Below are 22,757 nucleotides of genomic sequence, written 5' to 3' on the forward strand. Positions count from 1 at the left end.
AGATTCGAAATTCAAATGTAATATTTTTTTATAATTAAGTGTAACAGTATTTATGGCCAGACTAAGTATAATGTGTGTTCCACAATCTTACGCCTTGTACGGTAAGAAAAATGTGTTGATTTTTACAAAGATAAAGAACCTGTATTTAATATAAACAAAAATGAAGGAGCATGTTGAAGGAGCAGTGGTCCGAATAATTGAAAATTTGAGTACCTTCTAACAACATAGGTACATATTTCCTTCCGGAACATTGTTTTGAAGAAGAGTATGTAATAACAAAACACGGACGGTGGATGCCATCAAATCCCATCCTGCCAACCGTGTAATGTACGCCGTATGACTTTCTTTTTCATTGTTCTTTTGTGTTTTAGAACCCATACTATATTAATCCTACTAATATTATAAATGCGAAATTTTGTAAGGATGTGTGTGTGTTTGTTGCTCTTTCACCGAAAAACTACTGAACCGATTGCAATGAAATTTGGTACGTAGATTGTTGGACAGCTGGAATAACATATAGGTTACTTTTTATCCCGATATTCCTACGGGATACGGACTTACGCGGGTGAAACCGCGGGGCGCAGCTAGTCATAAATAAATTCGGAAAGCTTCTGTGAATGTGGATACATTTGTTGCCTTTCATATAAAGCGTACGAAACCGACTTACCTGAGATTAAAACAATTAATTTACGTAATCTAATTGTTAATATACAGTAACATTTAGGTATATAGAACTATTTAGATATTATATAACAGAATATGCATTTCACCGAATGAACAGTTCACCGCGTCTGTATCGTGAGAGCGGTGAAAATGTTTTTGTTATTATAAAGTGAAACCGGGCCTTGACCGTCACGACCTCAGCTATGGAGTCGCCGTACGATATTAACTTCAGTTTTTTATGTATGATATATAGTTTACTGTTTATACTTATTTACTTCAACGGCGCAACGACCCAAAGCATCTTGCCAATGAATTTTGCTCTCCGGCATCAAAAGACTCCAGACATCACGTGTTAGTGCCCTGGTGTTGAGATCTTCAACTTGGAGAATGTCCAAGTCTTTTACTAATTTTCAACAACTTTCTAACGATGGTGAGGTCGGCCAAGCCAAAAAGCCAAGCGGTAAGCCCACTTTTTGTAAGGGCTAAAATTATTCAAAACATAAACACATAACATAAACAATTCTAAACAATTTGTCTAGTAACATAAAAAAAAAATTGACTCTTTCAACAGTAAGTTATTTCGTTTATATGAAACATTTATTTTAAACAACCAACAAGAGGAATGATTAACAAAAAACTAACAATAGATCAATTTAACACATCTAAAAAAAAAAAATAATTTGACAGCTCCACAGCAGCCTCTGTGCGAGCTTCTCAGCATTTAGGCAGATCGTGGAAAGTGTTCATGATCTCGTAACATTGGCGCCAATTACGCTTTCGAAGCTTACTGACGTGACGCAATTTCTTCACTGTGACCGGACACGTAACTTTTGGGCTACAAACTGTTACGATCACAATTTGTTTATTTTCTTTATTGACTCTACATTATATTTGGTTAGTTTAGTTTTCTTATTTCCCCATTTATCCAAAAACGATTTAATTGCCGTTATTTCTAATCAGTTTGTATAATTATATCAAACGGAAGAGATATAACTTAATGATATAAAACTGAAGAGTTTTTTATTTATGTGAACGAGTTAATCTCAGTAACTATGGCCCAGTATATAAAATTCTTTGGCCTAGCCTATAATACGTTATGAGCCTACCACAGGCGAAATCGGAGCGGATCGCTAACTTCATACAAAAATTCCGCATAGTTATTGAAAGCTTCAATGCGAAATATACGAGTAAGTTATACAATCCCAGGATCTTTATTAATATAATACTCAAAACTATATCAGAGAAATTATTAAAAAAACATCTTGAAATTCATACATTCGACGTTAAACGTAATGAAATTAAATGTTGCAACAAAGAAAACTTATTGCTTGTACAACTGTTATCAGCGCCCTCTGTGAAATAAATGTACAGACACGTGTATTTCGCTTTCCTTTTAGAAAGGAGAACACAATAAATGTAGGGTACATTTCTGCACAAACTTTTTAAGACAGTTATTATTGCGGACAATAGATGGCGTTGTAGGCAATTTACTTGAAGTTAAGACTAACTTTATTAAATATCCACTCGAGACTTCGCTCGCGTAACCTACAAAATTTTTAGGACTTTAGATGCGTATATCTCGACAATCTCTCTACAGGTGGCTAAATACTATAGGTGCTACTCTACATTATTCTTAAAGGCTCCTTATATTTTTATACGCAATACGTTTGAAGCTTCCCCAAATTTTGGACGGACTGGTATAAATTAACTTCTCTGCGTAACTCTGTATTCAAGTAAGACGATTTTGTTGATAAGGTTAATGTTATCATGAAAGAGTGGTTTAATGTTTTCTGTTTAATATATTTCTAGTTCAGACTTTGTAACTCTGTGAATTAAAATGTTCGATGATCTTAGATACTAATCATCACACAACATTTTTGTGCGTTTCTTGAGATCGTAACCTCACTTCAATTAAAAACTGTATACTCTATTTTAAGTATCTAATAAATTTTGCAATTTATGATAAATATACGCACATGAGCTATTTGTAATACAAAACTGACTGACTGCCATTTTTAGCGTTTTAAATAAATCAATGTAAATTTTCAAGTCGATTACAAGATTTTACTTCTTGTAAATCATGACTTTATAAAACAACAAAATTCAATCAGTTTGTAAATATCATATATGAATATATTATCTAGAGAAAGAACAGTCTAGAAACATCATGCATGGTGGACCATGAACACTTTTAGATAATGTAGCCTGCTATTGTCATTTTACTTTCAATTCCACTTTAACTTTATAAGAAAGTCCAGTTTACCTACCGTCCAGCAATTTACTTTTTATTTATTACACTTCGACAAAAATTGTACAGGTAAGGAAACTTAAATTTATCTTGTTCTAAGATCCATCTTGTTATTAATAACAACAACAACATTAACAAGATTTATCTTGTTATTAAAATATATTTAAAAAGAAAAAGAATATAATTTGTTGAACGGCCTTATCACTCAGAAGTGATCTCTTCCAGGCAAAACCGGGCAAAAGGTAACAAGCATTATTAGATTATTGGCGGGTCGAGAAACAAGATAGCAAAATAAGGTACCACATATACACAATATAACATATACACATACATATAACATGCTCATAATTTAATCCGGAACCTGCGTAGTTTCATAATTTGTCGGAAATATATTCATAAAAGAATCATATATCTAAACCATTGCATCCATTAGACGATCAACGAATGTATTATCGGTTGTGTTACTATATTTTATATCATAGCAGACAACTGAGCTGATGTCAAGACATTTGTTTGCCTAAAGTGTACTCATATACGTAATAAGCACTAATAGTAAAGAAACTACAATTTAATAAAAAGTTCTGTGTGCCCTGATAACAAAGCGCTATAATAGATAATAAGACTCCCAAATGTAGAATGATGACATTGTCACACCCCAAATATTATCGAGGCGCCATAACACCATACATATTACATCATATTCTTACCGAAAGTGCAGTCATCGTCGCCCTACATAACTATTACGGAAGCAAAATGACTTGTGCTGTGGTCTAAATAAAATGGTTCCGCTAATTTATCATTGTCGCCTCTTGTGGATTGTGACCATCGCTTGTTTATGTTTTGATTTATAAATATTAAAACAAATGCTAAGTTATTTTAAACAGAACATAATATTTACAATTTACTATACAGGAAAATTATTCTATTTTTTATTAAAAAAAGTAAAAAACGGGCAAAATTGATAACATGGATTACAATATAATATTCATATGTTGCTCTGTTATTCATTTTGGATATTTAAGTCTTCAAATAGTTTTGTAATTGAATATAAAATAATCAAAAACAGTTTAAGTAAGCGCAATATGTGTATAAGTTTATGATATATATGTATGTAGTTTAGCTGATACCTATACATTCGTATATAATCGACACCTTTGAATCGGCTTACCCATTTTTTTGACATGATGACATGACAGATTTAATTCCAACTTTGCACTTCAAAGACCGGTGATAATGCAATAATATCATGAGTTTATCTTATTTTCCTGATTAGGATCGCCAGGATTAAATAACTTCCTTACGTATACTCAGCATAAGAGCAAGTGAATGAGTTTCTTTCTAGCAAGCATATCACTACCTAGATCACCTCTACGTTCCATCAGGTAGACCTGTGGTCAAATACCTGCTTGATCAATTATATAAAAAAATGAAACGGTCATCTATTTGATTCAATTATTAAAGCGTCTTCAGGGTTTTTTTTTTCAACTGTATTTCATTATTTAGGTAACAAATACCAAATAAGTCCTGCAAACTAAGCAATACATTTTCTAATTTTTATGATTTTTATATTTAAAAACTATGCCACTTGAAAGCAACAACAATAGGACCATTAGAAGATGTCATCGTGCGTGCAAAAAACAAAAGCGGACTTAAAGAGATAAAATAGCGCACTGCACCCGTTTCTTAGCATCCTATCTCTGCCCATTGTACCTGCAGTTACCATCCGGCACTCTTTAGAAATGGTCGTCTTCTACCTTTTATTACTACCCTGTGTGACCCTTGCACATTCCGGAGCATATTCATCCCCGCAATATGCCAAGAAAATGTACCCGAAGAATTTTGATACCAGCGCTTTCCTTCCTAAGGATAATCCTGCACATTTTAAGAGTGAATGGATTGACCGATTCGACAATAGCTTGAACGATACTTCGCAATATGGCAGGGCTTCGTTCTTGGATACAGCAGGGAGTTTCCTCAGTGGTGCCGGAAGCCAAGTTATGTCGAGCCTGGCGAAGGATTTCATAGCGAGGTCCACAGGGAGCAGTCAGGTTGGTTTTGACTGCATTTCGCAGGTTCGTATCGCACTTGTATAAAGATTGCACGCATTTTTGCATGACTCAGCTTTGCGTTATCGATTCGTTATTCTTAGGATTGTCTTTGTTATAGAAAGAGATAGATATGGATAGATAATTTGTAAGTAATAGAATGAATGTAATGTATAGTATCGTAGTTGAAGTAGTATGTATATATTACACTAAATAATAAGACATGTATTCACTATATTGTTTTTTCCATATTTTACATAATAAATCTTTATTTAGCTTGTTCACTCTAGTTTATTTTCATATAATTTAACTGAAAAGCATATTTGTGAAAATTTTAAAGAATGGAAATATTTAATCACAATTCGTCCGAAGAGACGCGGGCCCGCGATTCGGACCCGCGTCTTTTTGACAAACCGTAGCAATGCCTAGCCTCTTGGCCATCCTGTAGCATATTGTAATTTCAAATGTTGTTTGAGACAAAAAAAATTTGCGGTGCGAAGCCGTTTCGTTACTCATACGTCACAAATTATTCCTTTAAAATCATCTCTCAAACATTCAGGTACTCAGCTTAAACCTGACAAATCTGGTGATTCTGATAGTCTTGAAGGCCCTGGTACTTGCCGCAGGATTTTTCGGAGCTGGCGCTTGGAAAGGACACCATTATGGAAGGAGTTTAGAAGGTAGGAACCATTTATATAAGTTTTATCTTTACGTATGTATGAGTCAAGCATGATTCTTCTTCTAAATTTTTTTAAGCATAGAAACAAGCATATTTTTACTAGGCCACGATTTTTATTTTTACAATATCAAAGGCATAGATTATTATAAAACAGCAAAGAAATCGATCAGGTGCGAGTCGGATTCGTCACACTAAGGATTACGTACAAATACGCTAGAGAACATCTCCAAAAAAAAAAATTGCCCAGCGTTGCTTAATCTCGATTTCCTATTATGATTGTCAATTGTTATTTATAGGGAAATTAGGAATCATAGGAGTTCAGGAGGTATAGGTTGGTGACAGACGACAGCGAAGTCTTAGTAATAGATAGAGAATTATGTTATCTGTGGTAATAGGTTATCGTTTTTCCTTTTGAGTAGGGACTGTTTTTAGTAACCCTAAAAATTAGCACCAATTTTAACCTACCACGTATTGCAACATTTCATGTGTTGAATAATTGGCCGACAATTCTTAAACTTTTATTCTTTAACTTCCTTTCTTAAACTTTTATCGATTTAATTGGATTCGAATCAATACGCTGAATTATGTGTCATCAGTAACCGTAATTTCTCGGGTAGTTTTAAAATAGAGTGCTATATGAGACCACTACAGTTTATAGTATTTATTAAATTCTAACAAATAAAATCTATAGTACAGTAAAAACATAATAAACTAAAAATTTAAAACAAAAACTCAATCTAATTAAAGTAAAACTTCAACCGCATTGATTCGGTAGGCTTAAGTGTATGTTATTGTTAATGCTCAAATAAAAACGAGGAACAAAAAGTAGTCGTACGCGTACATCTTACATAACCGGAAATAATAATAGCTATAATATGTCCACAACAATAATCCGGAAGCGACAACCACTAGATCAGTAAACATACATCTGCCTATTCTTAATTCTCAGTTCCTACTTGCTATTCTAGACTCTGAACTGACGGCATAGAGAATATTTTTAACAAATCCTTATATATTTAAGCCTTTGACCACGTGCCGAAACTGACCATCAGGGCTATTAAGTTAATCCAATATAGTTGGATGCGTTTTTCTTGTCCATTCTCGAAGTAATCCCATTGTTAGGGATAATCTGCAGACACCGTGCGTTAATGACTGTCAGATCTGCGGAAGTTTGTTAAATAAATTTTATTGTAACAGTTATAAACTGTTGATATTGTTCTCTCTATTTACATTTATAACAAATGAAAAATATTTCCTGAAACATAAACATCGCCATTATTCCAAATTTAACCCAACCGCATATTCGGTTTTAGTTACTTCTACAAAATGTTTATAAACAACTTTAGTATTGTACCTATATTTTTGCTGTGACTTGAATAAATTTTAGTAAATAATAATAATTTCATTTAACACATATTGTGTATTTCAATTTGTACGAAACATATGGTAGCCCATATTACCTTTTGGGTATTTTATATTTAACGATATCCCAGATTATAGATAACAAGTTATATATTAATTAGTCTTAAATGTCCTTGCATCACTTCCTTAATAATATAGGTACATAAAACACATCCTTTTTTAAATTCCCCTATAACAGATAACAAGAACGCGTCATACATAACAGAAGATGAAATACTGTTATATCTGAGTTATCTCGTGGGGCAGCAGACGCAAGACTACGGCTGCCTGTACCGTCTGGCTTGCCAGAAACCGCACCAGGCCGCCATATATGCGTCGGGGGCGGAACTTATTTTGCAGGGAACGAAACTGGTACAAGGGTATGAACCTGCTTTTCCTATTAAATTTAACTCATAGAAATATTTTCTTTAGAAGCCACTAGGGAGATCTGTACCCATTCTGGATTTTAAGTGACATTTCATTTATTCTTCATCCTTAGTTATCATATTGGTAGTAATACTAATAATTCAATAACAGCAATGGCTACGTGAATATACAACATTTACTTTAAATTACTACATGAATAAATATAGAAAGTAATTGGTAACAGTTAAAATTTCATACATTTATGACAAGTCAAAATTAATGTAATTAGAATGGCACATTTTCAAAAAACAAACACATTATTGATTGTCGTAACACTAATCAATCACAATAACTCTCTAGATATCTATGTACCTTTGTGCTAAAGTATTTCTCTTAGTTTTCTGACGAATTATAAAGCAATAAATCATAAAATAAAGAACAACAACGCACAAAAATACACAAACAACACAACACAATATTATACTTTATTGTATTCAAACGTCCTCAATAAGTTAATACAATGTAATTACATGTCTTTAACTTTTCAGGACCATAAGCCTCCTATTCGTCGTAAATATTTGAGGAGCAACAGTTAATTGCTAGAAACTGCGCTTAAATGTCAATGCACTTCGGGACAGATCCCACGAGAACATATCAGACTGCACTATCAACTTTGATACAGTCAATGTTTTCAGCTGCAGCAATCAACACATCAACACGTTATAATATTTTTTACTGAGCAAATATCCAAACAACCATTTATTATTCACCCATACAAAGGGACAAAGAATAAAAAACATCAACACCACACACCCTTTATTGTCTTTAACTCTCACAAATTAACAAACGGTAAATAAATGTATTTCAGGAACAGTATCGATTTGGAACCATACGAGAACGTATCGCGCGGCATCCAGGTGGCCACGGCGCGGGGCGAGCAGGGCAAGCCTTGCGATAAGATATACCAATGTACTTAGTTCTATAGAAGATTCCATAGAATCGCGGCCCTGGAATTGTTTAATGCTTTATGTTGATATGGATGTCATATTTAGATGTAGGTTATTATCGATTTGAGCATTTGGTCATATGCCGTAAGATGATATGTAAGAAAAGCATTAAACTCGAGTATCAAATTGAGTGTGTGAATTTAATTATTTCTCAAAACAATATAGCCATGCTACATATAAGTGAAATTATTTATAACATGCCCAAAAATTCAGATTAATTATTATATTCATTTTGTAATCTTTTTCTAATATTTGTACTATCAATTATGATGCAGATTTCTTGACATATAGAATTTATATAATCCTATCCAAGCGTATTCAAATTTGTAAATAATTCAATCAATAAAGAAATAAAACATGTCATTTGTTTTATTAAAATATCTATGCCTTTTTAAACACCAATTTTTAAATACGTTAATAAAGCAATTTTAAATGGGTGAAATTTTTCTATTTTTAAATGCAAAAAATCTACTACCAAAACAGTACATACGAGTAACTTTTGTTCACCCTTTATCAAACCCTTCCAGAATCTAATCTACGACATATTTGTTTAAAAATAAAATTAAAATAACCCTAATAAATAAATAAAACATAACCATTTTATTAATATCTTAACACTAATCTATAACACATATTTGTAATAACAAATAAAGTAAAACGTAGCTCTTTTAAACTAAACTATCTTTTATCTCACCTATGCTATATAGAGCCAGCGGCCACAACCCTGGGCGTCCTCTCCGTGGGGTTGCTAAGCCGTGCGGCGCGGTACTCCGCGTACGAAACGTACCCATCCCCGTCGGTGTCATCCGTCTCTAGAGTACGGTCTACTATCGCTGGAAGTTTGCTCAAAATGTAATTCATAGGAAGGAAAAAAGGCCTAGAGACTATCTATCCCTAGCTTGTTATAGATCCGATCATCTGATCCAGTGGGCCACTGAGCTGGTGGATCGCTTGATGGTAATGGTAAGCGACCACCACCGACCATGAACATTCGTAAAGTTAATGTCTCTGTGATTGAGCTGCCTGCTTTTAGGGAAATGGGATAAGGAAAGGATTGGAAAAAAGAAATGGACTGGAAAGGAAGAGGAAAGAGAACGGCTCCGGCTGAACCACTCACATTAGGAAACACAGTAGTCTACTACTATTTCACGCCGGTTTTCTGTGGAAGTGTGAGGGCAATATATAAATATCATTTTATATTTCTTACCAATACACGTCGCAATGCTATTAGCTTCTGGCTCTATGGAAGACTCAACATCTGGTAGAGGCTCGTGTTCCATTGTATGATACACTGCCTGAAATCAATGATTAAGTTATAGTTAAGTTACGTTACTGATTTTTATTAATATAACGAAGCCGGGGGTGGAAAAGAGAAGTCCCGTGTCCCTAATGGTATGGTGCAGATGATATTCACCTAATCACACTGATAGATTTTCTTTATGGACAAGAAAGAGGAGGAAAGAGAAGATTACATTTTTACCTTCAGCATTTCCAGACCGTCCAACATAGAGTTCCTGTCAAAGTCATGTGCTGAAAAATAATGGAATTCCAATTCCTCCGGGGTCATGTTAGCCAATAATTCTGGAGTCAATTCTTTTACATCCTCTTCAATATGTCTGAAAATAGATGTTATACATGCGAAAGTTACTCTGACTGTCACTTCTTACGCGTAAACCACTGCACCGATTTGGATGAAATTTGGTGTGGATATAGTTTTAACACAGTACGAGGATTTTCCTTCATAGTTTCCGTCTATTCATCATTTATAAAATTTTGTAGTGACTACGCGGACAAAGCCGCAGAAAGCTGTTCATTTTATGAAGGAAAATACTATGAAGTATTATTCACAAAGTAGTAATCCATACATTGGTATATAGATAAACTATACTAAAAAAAGTAGAATACGTGCCGGTTTAATTATATTATGGTACCAATACTACAAATAATATACTTTTTATGTTATCATAATATTATAATGCAGATTCTGAATCAAATCTATGAGATCACAACAATAAGAACAAGAATACGAAGCTCAGATAAGTAGAAAGTAGACAAAATACTGAACTCTGGAACTAATAACTCACTTGGTGTCATGAAGGAGCTTTGATTCTCGGGTGAGCTTCTCCGTGCCCCTTGGTACGTAGTGGTGGTGTGCTTGCTCCACGCCATGCCCGTGCGGGTGGTGCGGGCCGCGTCGCATACCGAATACTATACCGCTAAGAATCACTATGACGATGGCTAATGAAGAGATATTATCAAATTTAGAGTGGGTAGTCAGTTTTGTCGACGGATCGGAAAGTTTTATATATCTAGATATTAACATTTTTTATTTAAAATTTACACTACTTACCTATATAGCTGAAAATATACTTGTATAATTATGTTATATGTAATAAAAATTCTGTTCCATTTAATATTGTGTTTTATGTGTGATATATTCAAGTAGGTGTCACCTGATCTTTGATAACATTGGTAAAAATTAAACTTTTCTGTTTTTGAAATGAGACTCGTGTGTTCGATTTAGGATTAAGGGAAACTTTCATTCTGAGACATTTCACAACATTTCACAGACATTAATCTAAGACTCATAATGTAAAAAGTAATTCGCACTTTAAATCTATTGACCAATGCATTATCATTATTTTACTTATTTCATTTTATTTATTAGACACACAAAACAGTCAGAAACCAATTAATAATATGCATAGATACATCCTCATCATACAAAACTGAAAATAACTAATATTATTTTTATATATAATATTACATTAATATACTAATATTATTTTACCTTAAAATTTTTCTAAAGCTCTCATATTGTGCACAAAAAAAAAATCAAATCGGCACGCGCCTGTACTGTATCGCGACAAATTGTTCCGTACAAAAAATATTGCCATAACGCATACCTGTCCATCACCCAATGCAAGGGGTGGGCAGCTGGCGCCCCCGGGGGCCACCAGCGGGAGCAGGACCCCACAGAGACGCAATATTCACACCTCATTTCACAAGTACCATGCTATTACTTTTGTAATTGGGTAGAAAATCTAGGCTTAGATTTTACGGTGCTGGGATTAGCTCAGATTGAAAATGTAGACAACAATTTCATTTTTATTTCATTTTTAAAGCGGGTTTGGATAGTTATCAAGAAATTTACTATGTTAATTTTTGTACTTCCCAAGATAAGTGTAGGTTGAATAAATATTTTTTCATATTAAAGTTTTAAATCTTCCTTCAACATTAAACATGCATCAAGTGTTCCTAAAGTGATCCTTACCACGACTCTATAATGTGAGTGACATTTCTTGCTTAGCGAATGCATATAAATGAGTTTTATTTCGATATGACGTTCTTCTTTAAACAGTATAATAATTGCAAGGTTCGGCAAAATGGCAAAAAAAGCATCTTCAACAACCACTAAAAACCACCACAATTGTATAGCAACAATTGAATACTCAATTCTCGTCTCCAAAATGTACACTTCTAACAGTCTATAAATTATGTGGCACAGAATAGAATATGACACTATTAGCAAAAACATACCAGCCTCATATTACAAAATAACAAAACAGGTGTTAATCAGCGCCCCATCCGAAAATCTATTACGATACAATTTCAATACATCGAATGAATTATTTATATTCGCGACCCTCTCAATCAAACTGCACAGTTGTTTCGTAGGAAAGACGAGACCGGGTCTAATCGGACCCTACTTTATAGTATAAAATGGAGCCATAATGGAGGACAAATTATGCGCTTCGTGACAAGTGCGCTCCGTATGTCGGGGTGTCCAGCACAAGCGGTTTACATTTGACACACTACTCGCTATTGTAGGGAGCAAAATAATAATTTGAATTTTGCACGTATATATAATAGGTATTTTGAATGGATCATAAATATTGAACTGCTATAACTTTAGTATACTCGTATCTCCACATATTGTTTTCCCCATATCATTGGCGAGCTGGCCCAATTCGTGCCGACGCGTGCCCTTCTCCCACACATAACGTTCCCTCGAAGAAAAGTTGTTTGGCGCTCTTAAATTCCGTTTCTACATATATAGTGAAGTCCCGAGTCCCCTAGTGGGGTATGGGGCAGATGATGTACATCCGTTTCACTGATCGATTTTCCTTAGGGACAAGTAGAGGTGATCAGCCTTCTGTGTCCTGCCAGACCGAGATATTTTTTTTTTTTGTGCGTCCCCACCGGGAATTGAGCCCAGGACCCCTCGGTTCTACGCTCACGCGTTAACCACTGTACCAAGGAGGCGGTCAATCCGTTTCTACATACCTGTTTTTATATTTTTATATAAAAGTTTGTTTATTTCTCCATGTTGTTGCATTGTAAGAGGACTTTATTATTTTTTAAAAACGATCCTTGATATAATTTGTGATTATTCGTAATCTATAGAGACCATGTGTCACGACACCATCCAGCGCAACCCACTGCATTATCGCCTTATAACGCCCTAATCCCATGATCACAATGGATACAACCACGGCTCATAGACTCCTTTATACCTTATCTTTGGTTACATTTCGTATAAAGTGATTATACTCGTATTAACGATACCGCAGTACTAAGGGATGTGCATTGAAAAAAAGTTCTAGAATACCTAGTGGAGACTAACTGTTTTTATAGAATGAACTTTTAATTTTAATCTATTTTTTTTTTTTTTTGGTTTTGTTAACACATTATACCATACCTAAATATAAGGTATTTGTTTATTACAGTTGTTAAAGTTATGACGCGCAAAAAATACAATTTATTAAAATACTCTCTCAATATAATTAATTAACGTTAATTTTGAGATTATGTTGACTGTATTTGTAAATATTCTTAAACTGTAGGAGAAATATAAATATCCTATCATATAATTTAATTTAGAAAATCATTATCACGAGAAACTTAATTTAATAAATGTTTTCCAACGTAATTACCTACAATATTTACATGTTTATTTTTTCTAAAATCAAAGTGAAAACTTAGCAATGAAATGTTAGAAGACTTCACGTATCTGTATAAAAATTACCTACCTTCAAACTTCATCCTCACATTACACTTTTTTCTTTGTTATATTTGATCAATGCAAATAATTTCACACATTATAACTATAATATTTGTGTAACAAACACTCCATATTCTGTCAGTTAAACAGCTTTCAGTTTTCAGACATGGCGGAGTCAAGCTTACTACGCTTGCGCAGCTTGAATAAGCGAATTTGTATTTAATGCTGACTGCATAAGACTTAAAATCAGATAGCCCCCAGTGTGATTCCCGCGCATGTCTTTTTGGCCACGAAAATAGTACGCTAAACGTACACGTTACAGTTTTGTGAAAATATCAATAGATGGCGCTAGTAGAAGGATGCCATTGAAAATTTAAATTGTTATCCGGTTGTCCCGGCTTTGTTCGAGCTGACCTAAGATAAAAACAAGATAAAATATATCCTGTAATACTCACACTTCATTTGAAAATGAATTGATTAAAGTTTTTTTTTCAGATCACTAGATCCAATAATTACTCCCTTAAATGGCAAGAACTCAAAATTCACAAAAATACAAAAAAAAAAAAACAAAAACTATTCTTTTATCTAAATAGGTATATGTTAATATGGTAGGTATTACAAAACAATAAAATTAGATGCAACTGCCATCCGTCTACGGCCCGTTATTATTTTTTTGGAATGATGAAATATCATTTAAATGTTGATTAACGATATTATAAAGAGTTTTTTTAACTGAATTTACAGATAGCCTATCTACATTTACTTATCCAACTAGATTTTAAAGGAAATATTGGCATTGAGACTTCAATAAAAAGCAATTCAATATTAATTACAATCACTATACAAAATTTTAATTTAAGCATAAATAGCTATCCCGTATTCATAATAAAAGTTCGATAAAATATACAAGAAATGTAAATAACTACGTCAGCCATCAATAAAGACCGCTGAATGTTTTAATACATACTCATTTTCTCGCAACCCACCACTGAAAGAGATCTTTATTCCTTTAAAGATAGGCGCTGAATTTACTGACATAACAACGCGATCCCCGCAACAGAAATAGCTGATAACAAAGTTTCTGCACATGAGAATCATTCTTACTGCTAAGGCATATGCTACTGATTCGTATGCATTGTTATTGTGTTTCGGCGTTTCATACTTAAATTGTTTATGTTTGTAGCGATCTGTTAAAAAGAGACGGGTGTATGTAAGCGTGTGAGTATCGTATGATCAATACATCGGGGGATGCGTTATACGAAGGCTTCTCTAATGGTCGTTTTCTTACATTTGCATGCTAATTGATTTCACCACTCAGTACATTCCTTTTGTCTTATATGTGACGCAAATTGCAACGAATTAAGTCACGTCGCATTGTGTTGAAGTTTAGTAGAGTAATTTAACGCTTTATAGTTTATCGCATAACTACGTACATAATGCTTTCAGAAATTATCACATACTGTAAACTAGATGACTAGTAAAACATACCTTTAAAAAAACAAAACTTTTAAAATTGCGGTGAGCAAAAGCTATGTTACTAGAAAGTTTCGAAGCACATATAAGTTTAATTAACAATGATAATTGTTTTATTATAAATTTGTTATTTTATTGCTACAGATTGAGGATATATGGACGATATGAAGATTCGATAAATAAGATAATTAAAAGAATCAGCTTTACCGCCTTTTAGGGTATCGATATCGCTATCAAATATTAACTAATTGGGTGCATGTTATTAATTCAGTATATTATTTTATATCAATCAATTTATTTTTAGAATAACCTTTTAATAAGTATATACCAAAATATGTATATGAAATAAGTAATTCTATTTATAGGCAAGGAGCTTGTAGGCTGTAGAAGATTTCTGTGAATGCAAGCTTGATTAGTTATTTACTTGATCGATACATGATTTATTTATTCACAAAGAAGAAAAGAAGATACAGCCAGTTAAAGTTGTAAAGGAAGAACATTTTACTTTCATACAGAAATTAAACAATACGTTCGTTATTGTGTATTTGAAAAGTAAATAGTGATAAAATCACTTCTGAACTTTTTTTGTCGACTTCAAAATATTATATAGAAATATAAAAATTGATCTTTTTATTATAATCAAACAATAACAGGTAACAATATTTTGAAGGGACTAGCGAAGGTTAAAAATTGGAGCAAAATGTTTTTATTTAAAAACAAAAAATAATCATCACAATTCAGCCATATATATGCTCTTTATTTTTTCTTTTTATATTGCTCTTGGAATCCTTTGTCCAATTAAAATAACAATGATAACACAAAATGGCTAATTAAATAACAAATATCCAAGAACATACTATCCATAGTCTTAAAATATATTTTTCAAATTTATAAACACACATTAACGTACAGCCCCGAATCCGAGATTTGTGGTTTAGGGAGGCACGGGCGTTGCTAGGCAACGCAGGGAGGTGAGCATCCCGGATCACTTTTAAACTTTCATGTCGGAAAGTTTTTAAGGTTTGCTTGTGGCACTCAGAGTCTCTTCCTTTTTTTTTTATATTGCTTTAAACGTGATACTGATGTACCTGTACAATTTCTATTTTATTACCACACTTTATTCATATTAGGTAAGTACTGATTGGTGTAACTTTGTGTTTTACTTAAATAAAATTATACCAATAAAACTTATTGCTTTTACCTCAAACTTAGTAAACGCTTGTGTTTATGGCTTAATAACAAACATTAATAAATAGAAGAACATTATAGAAGTATACAAAATAAACATGGTGTTTGTAATAAACATATATGTAATATGTTGTTTTCTATTAGAAATATCTTTTCCGCGTAATTCTCTGTAGATATTGAATAAAATGACCAGTCGAGGCTAATCAAGTTCTCATGTTTTTAGCCGGTATTTTATAAATTTTAAGACTAGTAGATAATTCACATAAGTTATTAAGTACCCCATAGCAAAATTAGATATATATTATGTAATTTTAGAACACTATAAGATGGTCACACACACGCAGTCAGTACCAATTTCCAAATAATAAATATTTTAATGTACTAAAAGTACTAATACCACAAATAAAATAAGCCTTTTCTATTAAGTAGACGTATACAACGTATAATATGTAATAATTAAACCTTCGTTATCGGATCAATGAGAACTTAGAATAATACACGAGATACTTTCAGGATTTTGTTTAAAATGATACTAAAACATTCAAATATCTACTGAGAAAACTGAAAATATCTATTGATATAGACAAAAATAAAACGAACTCAATTAAAATCACTAATAACAAAAAGTCAAACTTTAAAACATCAAAGACTAATTCTTATCAACCTTGAAACATAAAGTAAATCCCCTCAATAATTCAAGAAGTTGTATGAAAAGTTTCCAAGCGTTGAGAGTGTTCCGTACAAAATTGATGAGCTAAGGAAACCGCGTTCTGCGAAGCCAGCGAACCCGATGTTGCTTTTAGCCCCATAATTGGTAAGCTTTTAAGACCGCGCATTCGTTTGACATTTACCGTTACCTACTTGGAAAGATATAATGTACCTACGTTCTTTATTATTTTATTAACTAAAACTTTTTTTGCGTTTAATTAACAGCCACAACACAGTTGGAAACTACTCAAATAAGAGATAACTGTAATAAAACATTCAATCGAAATAACAATTACTACTAATTGAGTAAAGATATATTCCCTAAAATACTTAGTTCAGAATCTAAAAATTATAAAACTGTATCGAAAGCTTTACAACCATCAATCTCAACGAAGTTATGTAGCCTTATTTACAAGGTTCTCCATTTTCATTAAAATTAGTAACTTTTCGCAGCGGCACTAAACTAATTTTTGTTTGGCTGCTGACACGTGGCTGTAATAAAAAAGTTAAACGTTCTAATTTCAAATTATAGAGGGCGGCAACTAGCACGCGAACATAATTGGGCGGTAATTTTGACAGCAGGATAGGCGCGAATTTTTCTGTCAAAATATTTTTGCAAACAATTGGCATTCTATTCAACGCTTAGTATTTCCACGCCTACATTTTTGTAACAAAACAAAACCACAATTAGCGTAATAGTAACATGTAAATTACATTGTAAATTGAACAATGGCATTTTAAATCTAAGAGCTCCCCCATTTTTATTGAGTCACGTTAAGCAACGATATTTTCGTAATATTCATGCAAATTAATAATTGCCTCTCTCAATTAACCTGTTTAGCAAATCAGAAATGTCATGTAAATATTTGATACCAGAAAATGACTCGAAAGGGAAGAATTATAAAATTATCTCTCAAACGTTTCGTTTCGAGGCACTGAAAAGGGTACGCTTTTAAGAGCTGTAAAAGGCGTATTTTGTCCCTGTCACACGGATCAACTACTAGGCCAGGTGCTGACCTCTTTTGAGGGTCATTCCTATTTGGTGAAAAATTCTCCCGCATCGTAATACTGAATCATAAAATGGATTTCCAAGGCTTTGGGCTATTAACAGATTGCTATGATATTTGCTATACTAATATTAGGCGACATAATTTAACGAAAAAATATACAATGAAATAACTCATGAATTAAGTAAGTCTGTAAATCAGTATGTACATAGAAAGTTTTCAAATTACCTTTTAACAATATTTTTTGTTTCCTAAATTTAAATATTAAAATTAAAAATTAAATTATTATACATGTAGGAACTATATAATTTAATTTTATTACACCAAAAAAATACTAAAACCAGTTCTCTTTTTATATTTAACATTTATTTTTAAAATGGCCTTTCACTTCCATTTTACCCATAATAGACTTTGAATTGAATCTAAACGTAAGTAGGTATTCGAGCTTTACTAAATCAAATAAAATAATAATTAGAGGATATTTCAAAGAAGCTGTCCGATATTCGGGATGGATAGCGAGACGCCCGTAGCTATTAAAAACTTATTAAACCTCATCTCGGCCAATTACACCCTAGTTACAAGCCCTTCCTCACGGGAAAGTTAAATGTAATGATACAAAATTCTCATCAACGAAACGACAATCCTTTGTTGTGTTTTCTATACATTAGTCGATAGGTTTGATGTTTATTTATTGTGTGTTTTGATTAGATAACTTAAACTCGTATAACGTCATCCCAATACAAGTCTGATTCATCCAAATTAAGTATGATTGGCCAGTCCTTTTTATACGTAGATACAATGTCATTTAGAGAAGTCATAAAGATTTTCAATAATTGTCAATAATAGATAAGGTACTTATATTAAGTATGTTACTAATTATGTTTCATACATTTTCTACAAATATGGATAATCATAAATCTCTCTCAATAACAATTATTTTTTAGTCATTTTAGTGCGATCAAACAAGATCAAACTTACGTTTCATAATTTTTTGCCGTTTCGACATAATTATTCATCTATTAGAAGTTAAATAAGTTGTAATAATAAAGAAACAACGTCTGTCTCTCAGTCCACTCGCCTATCTACTTGATAGTACTTATCTTGATTTCAAATATATATCTAACAGTATATAAACTAAAAACATACTATTAAGGATATGTAAAACCTCTTTAAAGACGAGATGTGCTGGTTCACCTTTCAGTTGGCGGGCGGATGAGAGCCGGATGCAGCCGTCCACAGGAAACAACCGCATATCTGCTTCTACACCTCTTTAGCTTATTGATTTACAAAACTGGCTTTTTGAAGGGTAATTGGAAAGTATAAAAAAACCTTCAGTATAACGTCTGTGCACAAAATTTCATTATAATTATTATTATCCAGTAGTTAAAACGTAACATATCACACAGATACAGAAATTCTCGTATTTATAATTTTTGTTATGGAAAGTATGAATGCTTACCAAGCATCTGGAATAAAGGAATGGAGGAATAAGTATAAAAAAGTGAAAATAGCAAAAGTTTTAAATATTTGTATCTATGTACATGTATGTTTAAAATTAAACGTATAATAATTATAATAACAATTAAACACACATTTATAACAATTAAAATATCATTCATTCCAGATCTTATAATCAATAAAATAAATGTATTGATAATAAAAACAACGTAATACTATCCATTTTTATTTCACATTATCCCCTCATTCAGAATCTCATCAATATATATTATCCTCTCAACTTTGACTTTAGTAAGTTTTTTTCATAAAAATAACAATATTGTCATAAAAAACTACACTTACAATTCTCTCAAATACATCGAGACGTATGAATCACAAATAACAGTAATAAGCTCGAGGGTGAAATATACTTTAAATCGAGAGTCAACAAATAATCTAGCCACGTGTCACCAATAACAGATGAAAGACGTATAATTTGTTCTTCTGTAGAGCATGAGCGCTAAATCGTGGGCGGGCGGCGGGCGGGGCGCGCACATGGTCAAACAAATGTCGCAAATTGTTTATTTAACAATGATGTTTATATTGACACGAGTGTTGTGATACAATCATAAGTATATAAATGCATTTTCCAAAATTTTGGGATAAGTCTGAATCTGAAAATATTACTCTCTCAACCCTAATAATTAGTAATTTCATATACAATGGAGTTTACTTTTATTTAGACCACCTCGTTTTGTTCTAGATTTTCATTAGCTATTTGAGTAGGTATCCAAAATGTAATTGCTATTTTAAGGCAGGTACTACTAAACATATATATCTCAAACTGTTGTACATTTTTAAAAGTGAATTCAGCCGGCCCTGTGGCGCAATGGATAACGCGTCTGACTACGGATCAGAAGATTCCAGGTTCGAATCCTGGCAGGGTCGTCGTGTAAATTATTTTGTTTAAATACTTACATTTTAATTATACAATATTGTTCTTTTTGCTATTTCTTTACATAGACGCTACATGAAAAAATATTCTATGATTTTTGTTAACGAACTTTTAAGCTTTTAGGTGATGACTTTCTAAAGCAAAATATAACATATGCGGTAATAACAGCATCAAACCACGCATTTATATGTGTACCTAATAAAAATATGGACAAATACAAAATAAATTCGGTGTTTTAAAAGTTTTAATCATATGTGCTACACTAGATAGGTACCAATTTATTAAAGATTTTTTTTTTCAATTATTGACTTCATCATTTATTATGATTCCAGATTTTTTTACATCTGCGGTTATGTGCATATATAAATAAAAAAACAGAATTATTATTGCTTATACAACATAAACTACCTCATGTTTTTTCTAACATATAGTGCACTGCTTATAACATAAGCTATCTGATAATTGGGGAACAGAACAATTGGGGATCAAACGAACCTTACAAAATTTTATAGTTATTATAGAAGCATTTTTTATTTATTTCAAATATATATAACCTTAGAATAAAAAAATATGCATAAGGTCAGGTTAAGACCGTGCTTGATTTTAAAAATGATATCAATTTGTACTCCGACTTTTAAAAACGAAACTTCTAAATATCTAAATAAATTTAATGACACTCAATATCAGAACATTTGCGTTTGGAACTCGATACATCTAATGATATTCATAAACTATTAAAAAGGGTTGATCATATCATTAAAATATTTATTCAAAGAGCTCTTATCGTTGCATCTACAATGCAATGGTCCTGATGTTATATTTAAGTAACCACATGAGCTTTCTATTGAGACAAACAATCTATAACTTTGTGCTTTTATAAAATGGCAACACCAATTTCAATGGCATTTCATTATGAAGATGCAATAGTTGCATTCTTAACGTACGTGGTTCGCAGCTTATCGAATTGAAAAAAGAGACTCAATTTAACTACATTGAAGGCATACCTATAACTGTACAAGTACTGTATATATATACCTACCATTCATTCCGCGGATTCACCCGCCTTGTCTAAACTTGTCTAAATTAAAAAAATATATACATTCTTAAACCACAGATAACTAAAACCATTCTGTCAAAGTTAATTAAAAAATGACGCATTAATTTGGTCCCATTTCAATTGGATCCCGATGTAACGAGTATTTTTGAGTTTTACTCAATTGGGCAATGTTTATTAAAAATACTTCATATCACAACTGAATAATTTGCATAAAAAAAAACTTTTTCAATTTAATTCATTGCGGGCATCTGAGCTGGTTCGCCTGATGGTGCGCGATCACCACTTTTGACGATCTGTTTTAAATCCCTTATGTTGTAATTATAACTAATTTTCAAGTTTTTGAAATGCGTGTTATTATTTTTATTATCAATTCTTGAGTTATATAAAAATATACAGATAACACTTACTCATTTAGACAGATAATAGTTGTGTTTGGATCAGTTCTTGAAATGTAAGGAAAAATAATGGAACAGATGTTTCCTGTATCATTAAATTATGAGAATCTTACACAGGCACGTACAACGTGATAAATATAACAATAATAATTAATTGATATGTAAAATAAATAAAAGCATAAACTTTGCTGTTTTTGTTAAGTCAGTTTAAAGATTTAAAATTATTGCTTAATCTACGAGTTATGGAAATTTATTTTAAAACAAAAATATACCTAATATAAAAAACAAACACTTATTTATTGAATTAATTAGGTACATACATTTATTTTTGTATGTGAAAAGCATTTATTTAGTTTAATTTACATTTTCATATTCTAGCAATAAATATAAAGATCCCCTTGATATTTGAAAAATGTACCTAATTAAAAGAATCAGAATAAAAATCAATTATGAGGCGGGATACGCTTCTGCGTCTTTCGCGATAAAGGTTCTTCTATTCTTTGTATTATTGAAACAAAATGTTTTTAGAAATGCATCAATTGCTATTAAAAATTAAATAATTGCATTCGCTGTAAATTATTTTAATAACATATTGTTTTGCATTACTATTTGTATGTAAGTAGTTTTAAATTTGAATGTACGATACCAGACGTCAGTCAACCTAATTTTTCAATGTTCATTCGTCAGCGACGTTCAACACCCTGCAGTTCGATATTCAAATCGCTTAAATTATTCATTTTATCAACGTCTACCATCCTGAACAGACCTGACTGTTTACCCTGATCAGCAACTTTGAATGTTGAATCAGCGTTCTGTCTATTGACTTTGTTTATATCTCTCATAGAAATGCTAGTGTTAATACAGGTATGAAATTAGAAGTTAATTGATGTTTAGTATGTAGGTTTTGTAATTTGTCTTAATTTTTTTTTTCATCATAAATATTACATAGAAAATACGTATTTTAGCAAGCACGGTTAATATTGATAAAATTACCGATACCTAAACGGAAGTAAAAATAACACTATGAGGTAAGTACCGGGATTCTATAACAATATTGTTTTCAATTATTTGGTCAACGTTATTAAAGTAAATTTTCGATATTTATTAAAAAACAATAAATATT

At 32.2% G+C, this 22,757-nt stretch overlaps 2 protein-coding genes and 1 non-coding gene across 4 annotated transcripts; 2 read left to right on the forward strand and 1 right to left on the reverse strand.

The window, feature by feature from the left end:
* Positions 1 to 4,479: 4,479 nt before the first annotated feature.
* Positions 4,480 to 8,717, forward strand: LOC119832875. Of its 2 annotated transcripts, none has more exons than XM_038356677.1 (4): positions 4,480 to 4,983; positions 5,516 to 5,636; positions 7,236 to 7,416; positions 8,271 to 8,717. In XM_038356677.1, the coding sequence occupies exons 1-4, from the start codon at positions 4,651 to 4,653 to the stop codon at positions 8,377 to 8,379; spliced, it is 744 nt and encodes a 247-aa protein (XP_038212605.1). In that variant the 5' UTR covers positions 4,480 to 4,650; the 3' UTR covers positions 8,380 to 8,717. The 2 variants fall into 2 exon arrangements, with proteins under 2 accessions (XP_038212605.1, XP_038212606.1); XM_038356678.1 differs by having other exon boundaries at positions 4,484 to 4,959.
* Positions 8,206 to 13,578, reverse strand: LOC119832876 (multiple coagulation factor deficiency protein 2 homolog). The gene is made up of 6 exons (XM_038356679.1): positions 13,443 to 13,578; positions 10,494 to 10,647; positions 9,890 to 10,025; positions 9,617 to 9,704; positions 9,104 to 9,242; positions 8,206 to 8,409 (listed from the first exon to the last, which is right to left on the reverse strand). The coding sequence occupies exons 1-5, from the start codon at positions 13,453 to 13,455 to the stop codon at positions 9,109 to 9,111; spliced, it is 525 nt and encodes a 174-aa protein (XP_038212607.1). The 5' UTR covers positions 13,456 to 13,578; the 3' UTR covers positions 8,206 to 8,409; positions 9,104 to 9,108.
* A 6,524-nt stretch (positions 13,579 to 20,102) lies between these two features.
* On the forward strand, positions 20,103 to 20,175 carry Trnar-acg. Its single transcript has one exon. It is a non-coding gene; the product is annotated as a tRNA-Arg (tRNA).
* The last annotated feature ends 2,582 nt before the right edge of the window (positions 20,176 to 22,757 follow it).

Source organism: Zerene cesonia, chromosome 16, assembly GCF_012273895.1.
Source record: "Zerene cesonia ecotype Mississippi chromosome 16, Zerene_cesonia_1.1, whole genome shotgun sequence".
Lineage (NCBI taxonomy): Eukaryota > Metazoa > Arthropoda > Insecta > Lepidoptera > Pieridae > Zerene > Zerene cesonia.

Bases quoted from the DNA above. Each gene is read 5' to 3' on its own strand.
- LOC119832875 (XM_038356677.1), top strand. From the start codon at position 4,651: ATGGTCGTCTTCTACCTTTTATTACTACCCTGTGTGACCCTTGCACAT. The intron at 4,984-5,515 runs GTTCGTATCGCA...TCAAACATTCAG, and splicing joins GTTTTGACTGCATTTCGCAG to GTACTCAGCTTAAACCTGAC. The intron at 5,637-7,235 runs GTAGGAACCATT...CCCCTATAACAG, and splicing joins TTATGGAAGGAGTTTAGAAG to ATAACAAGAACGCGTCATAC.
- LOC119832876 (XM_038356679.1), bottom strand. The intron at 9,705-9,889 runs GTAAAAATGTAA...CATTGATTTCAG, and splicing joins ACGGTCTGGAAATGCTGAAG to GCAGTGTATCATACAATGGA. The intron at 9,243-9,616 runs GTAAGAAATATA...GCAAACTTCCAG, and splicing joins TAGCATTGCGACGTGTATTG to CGATAGTAGACCGTACTCTA.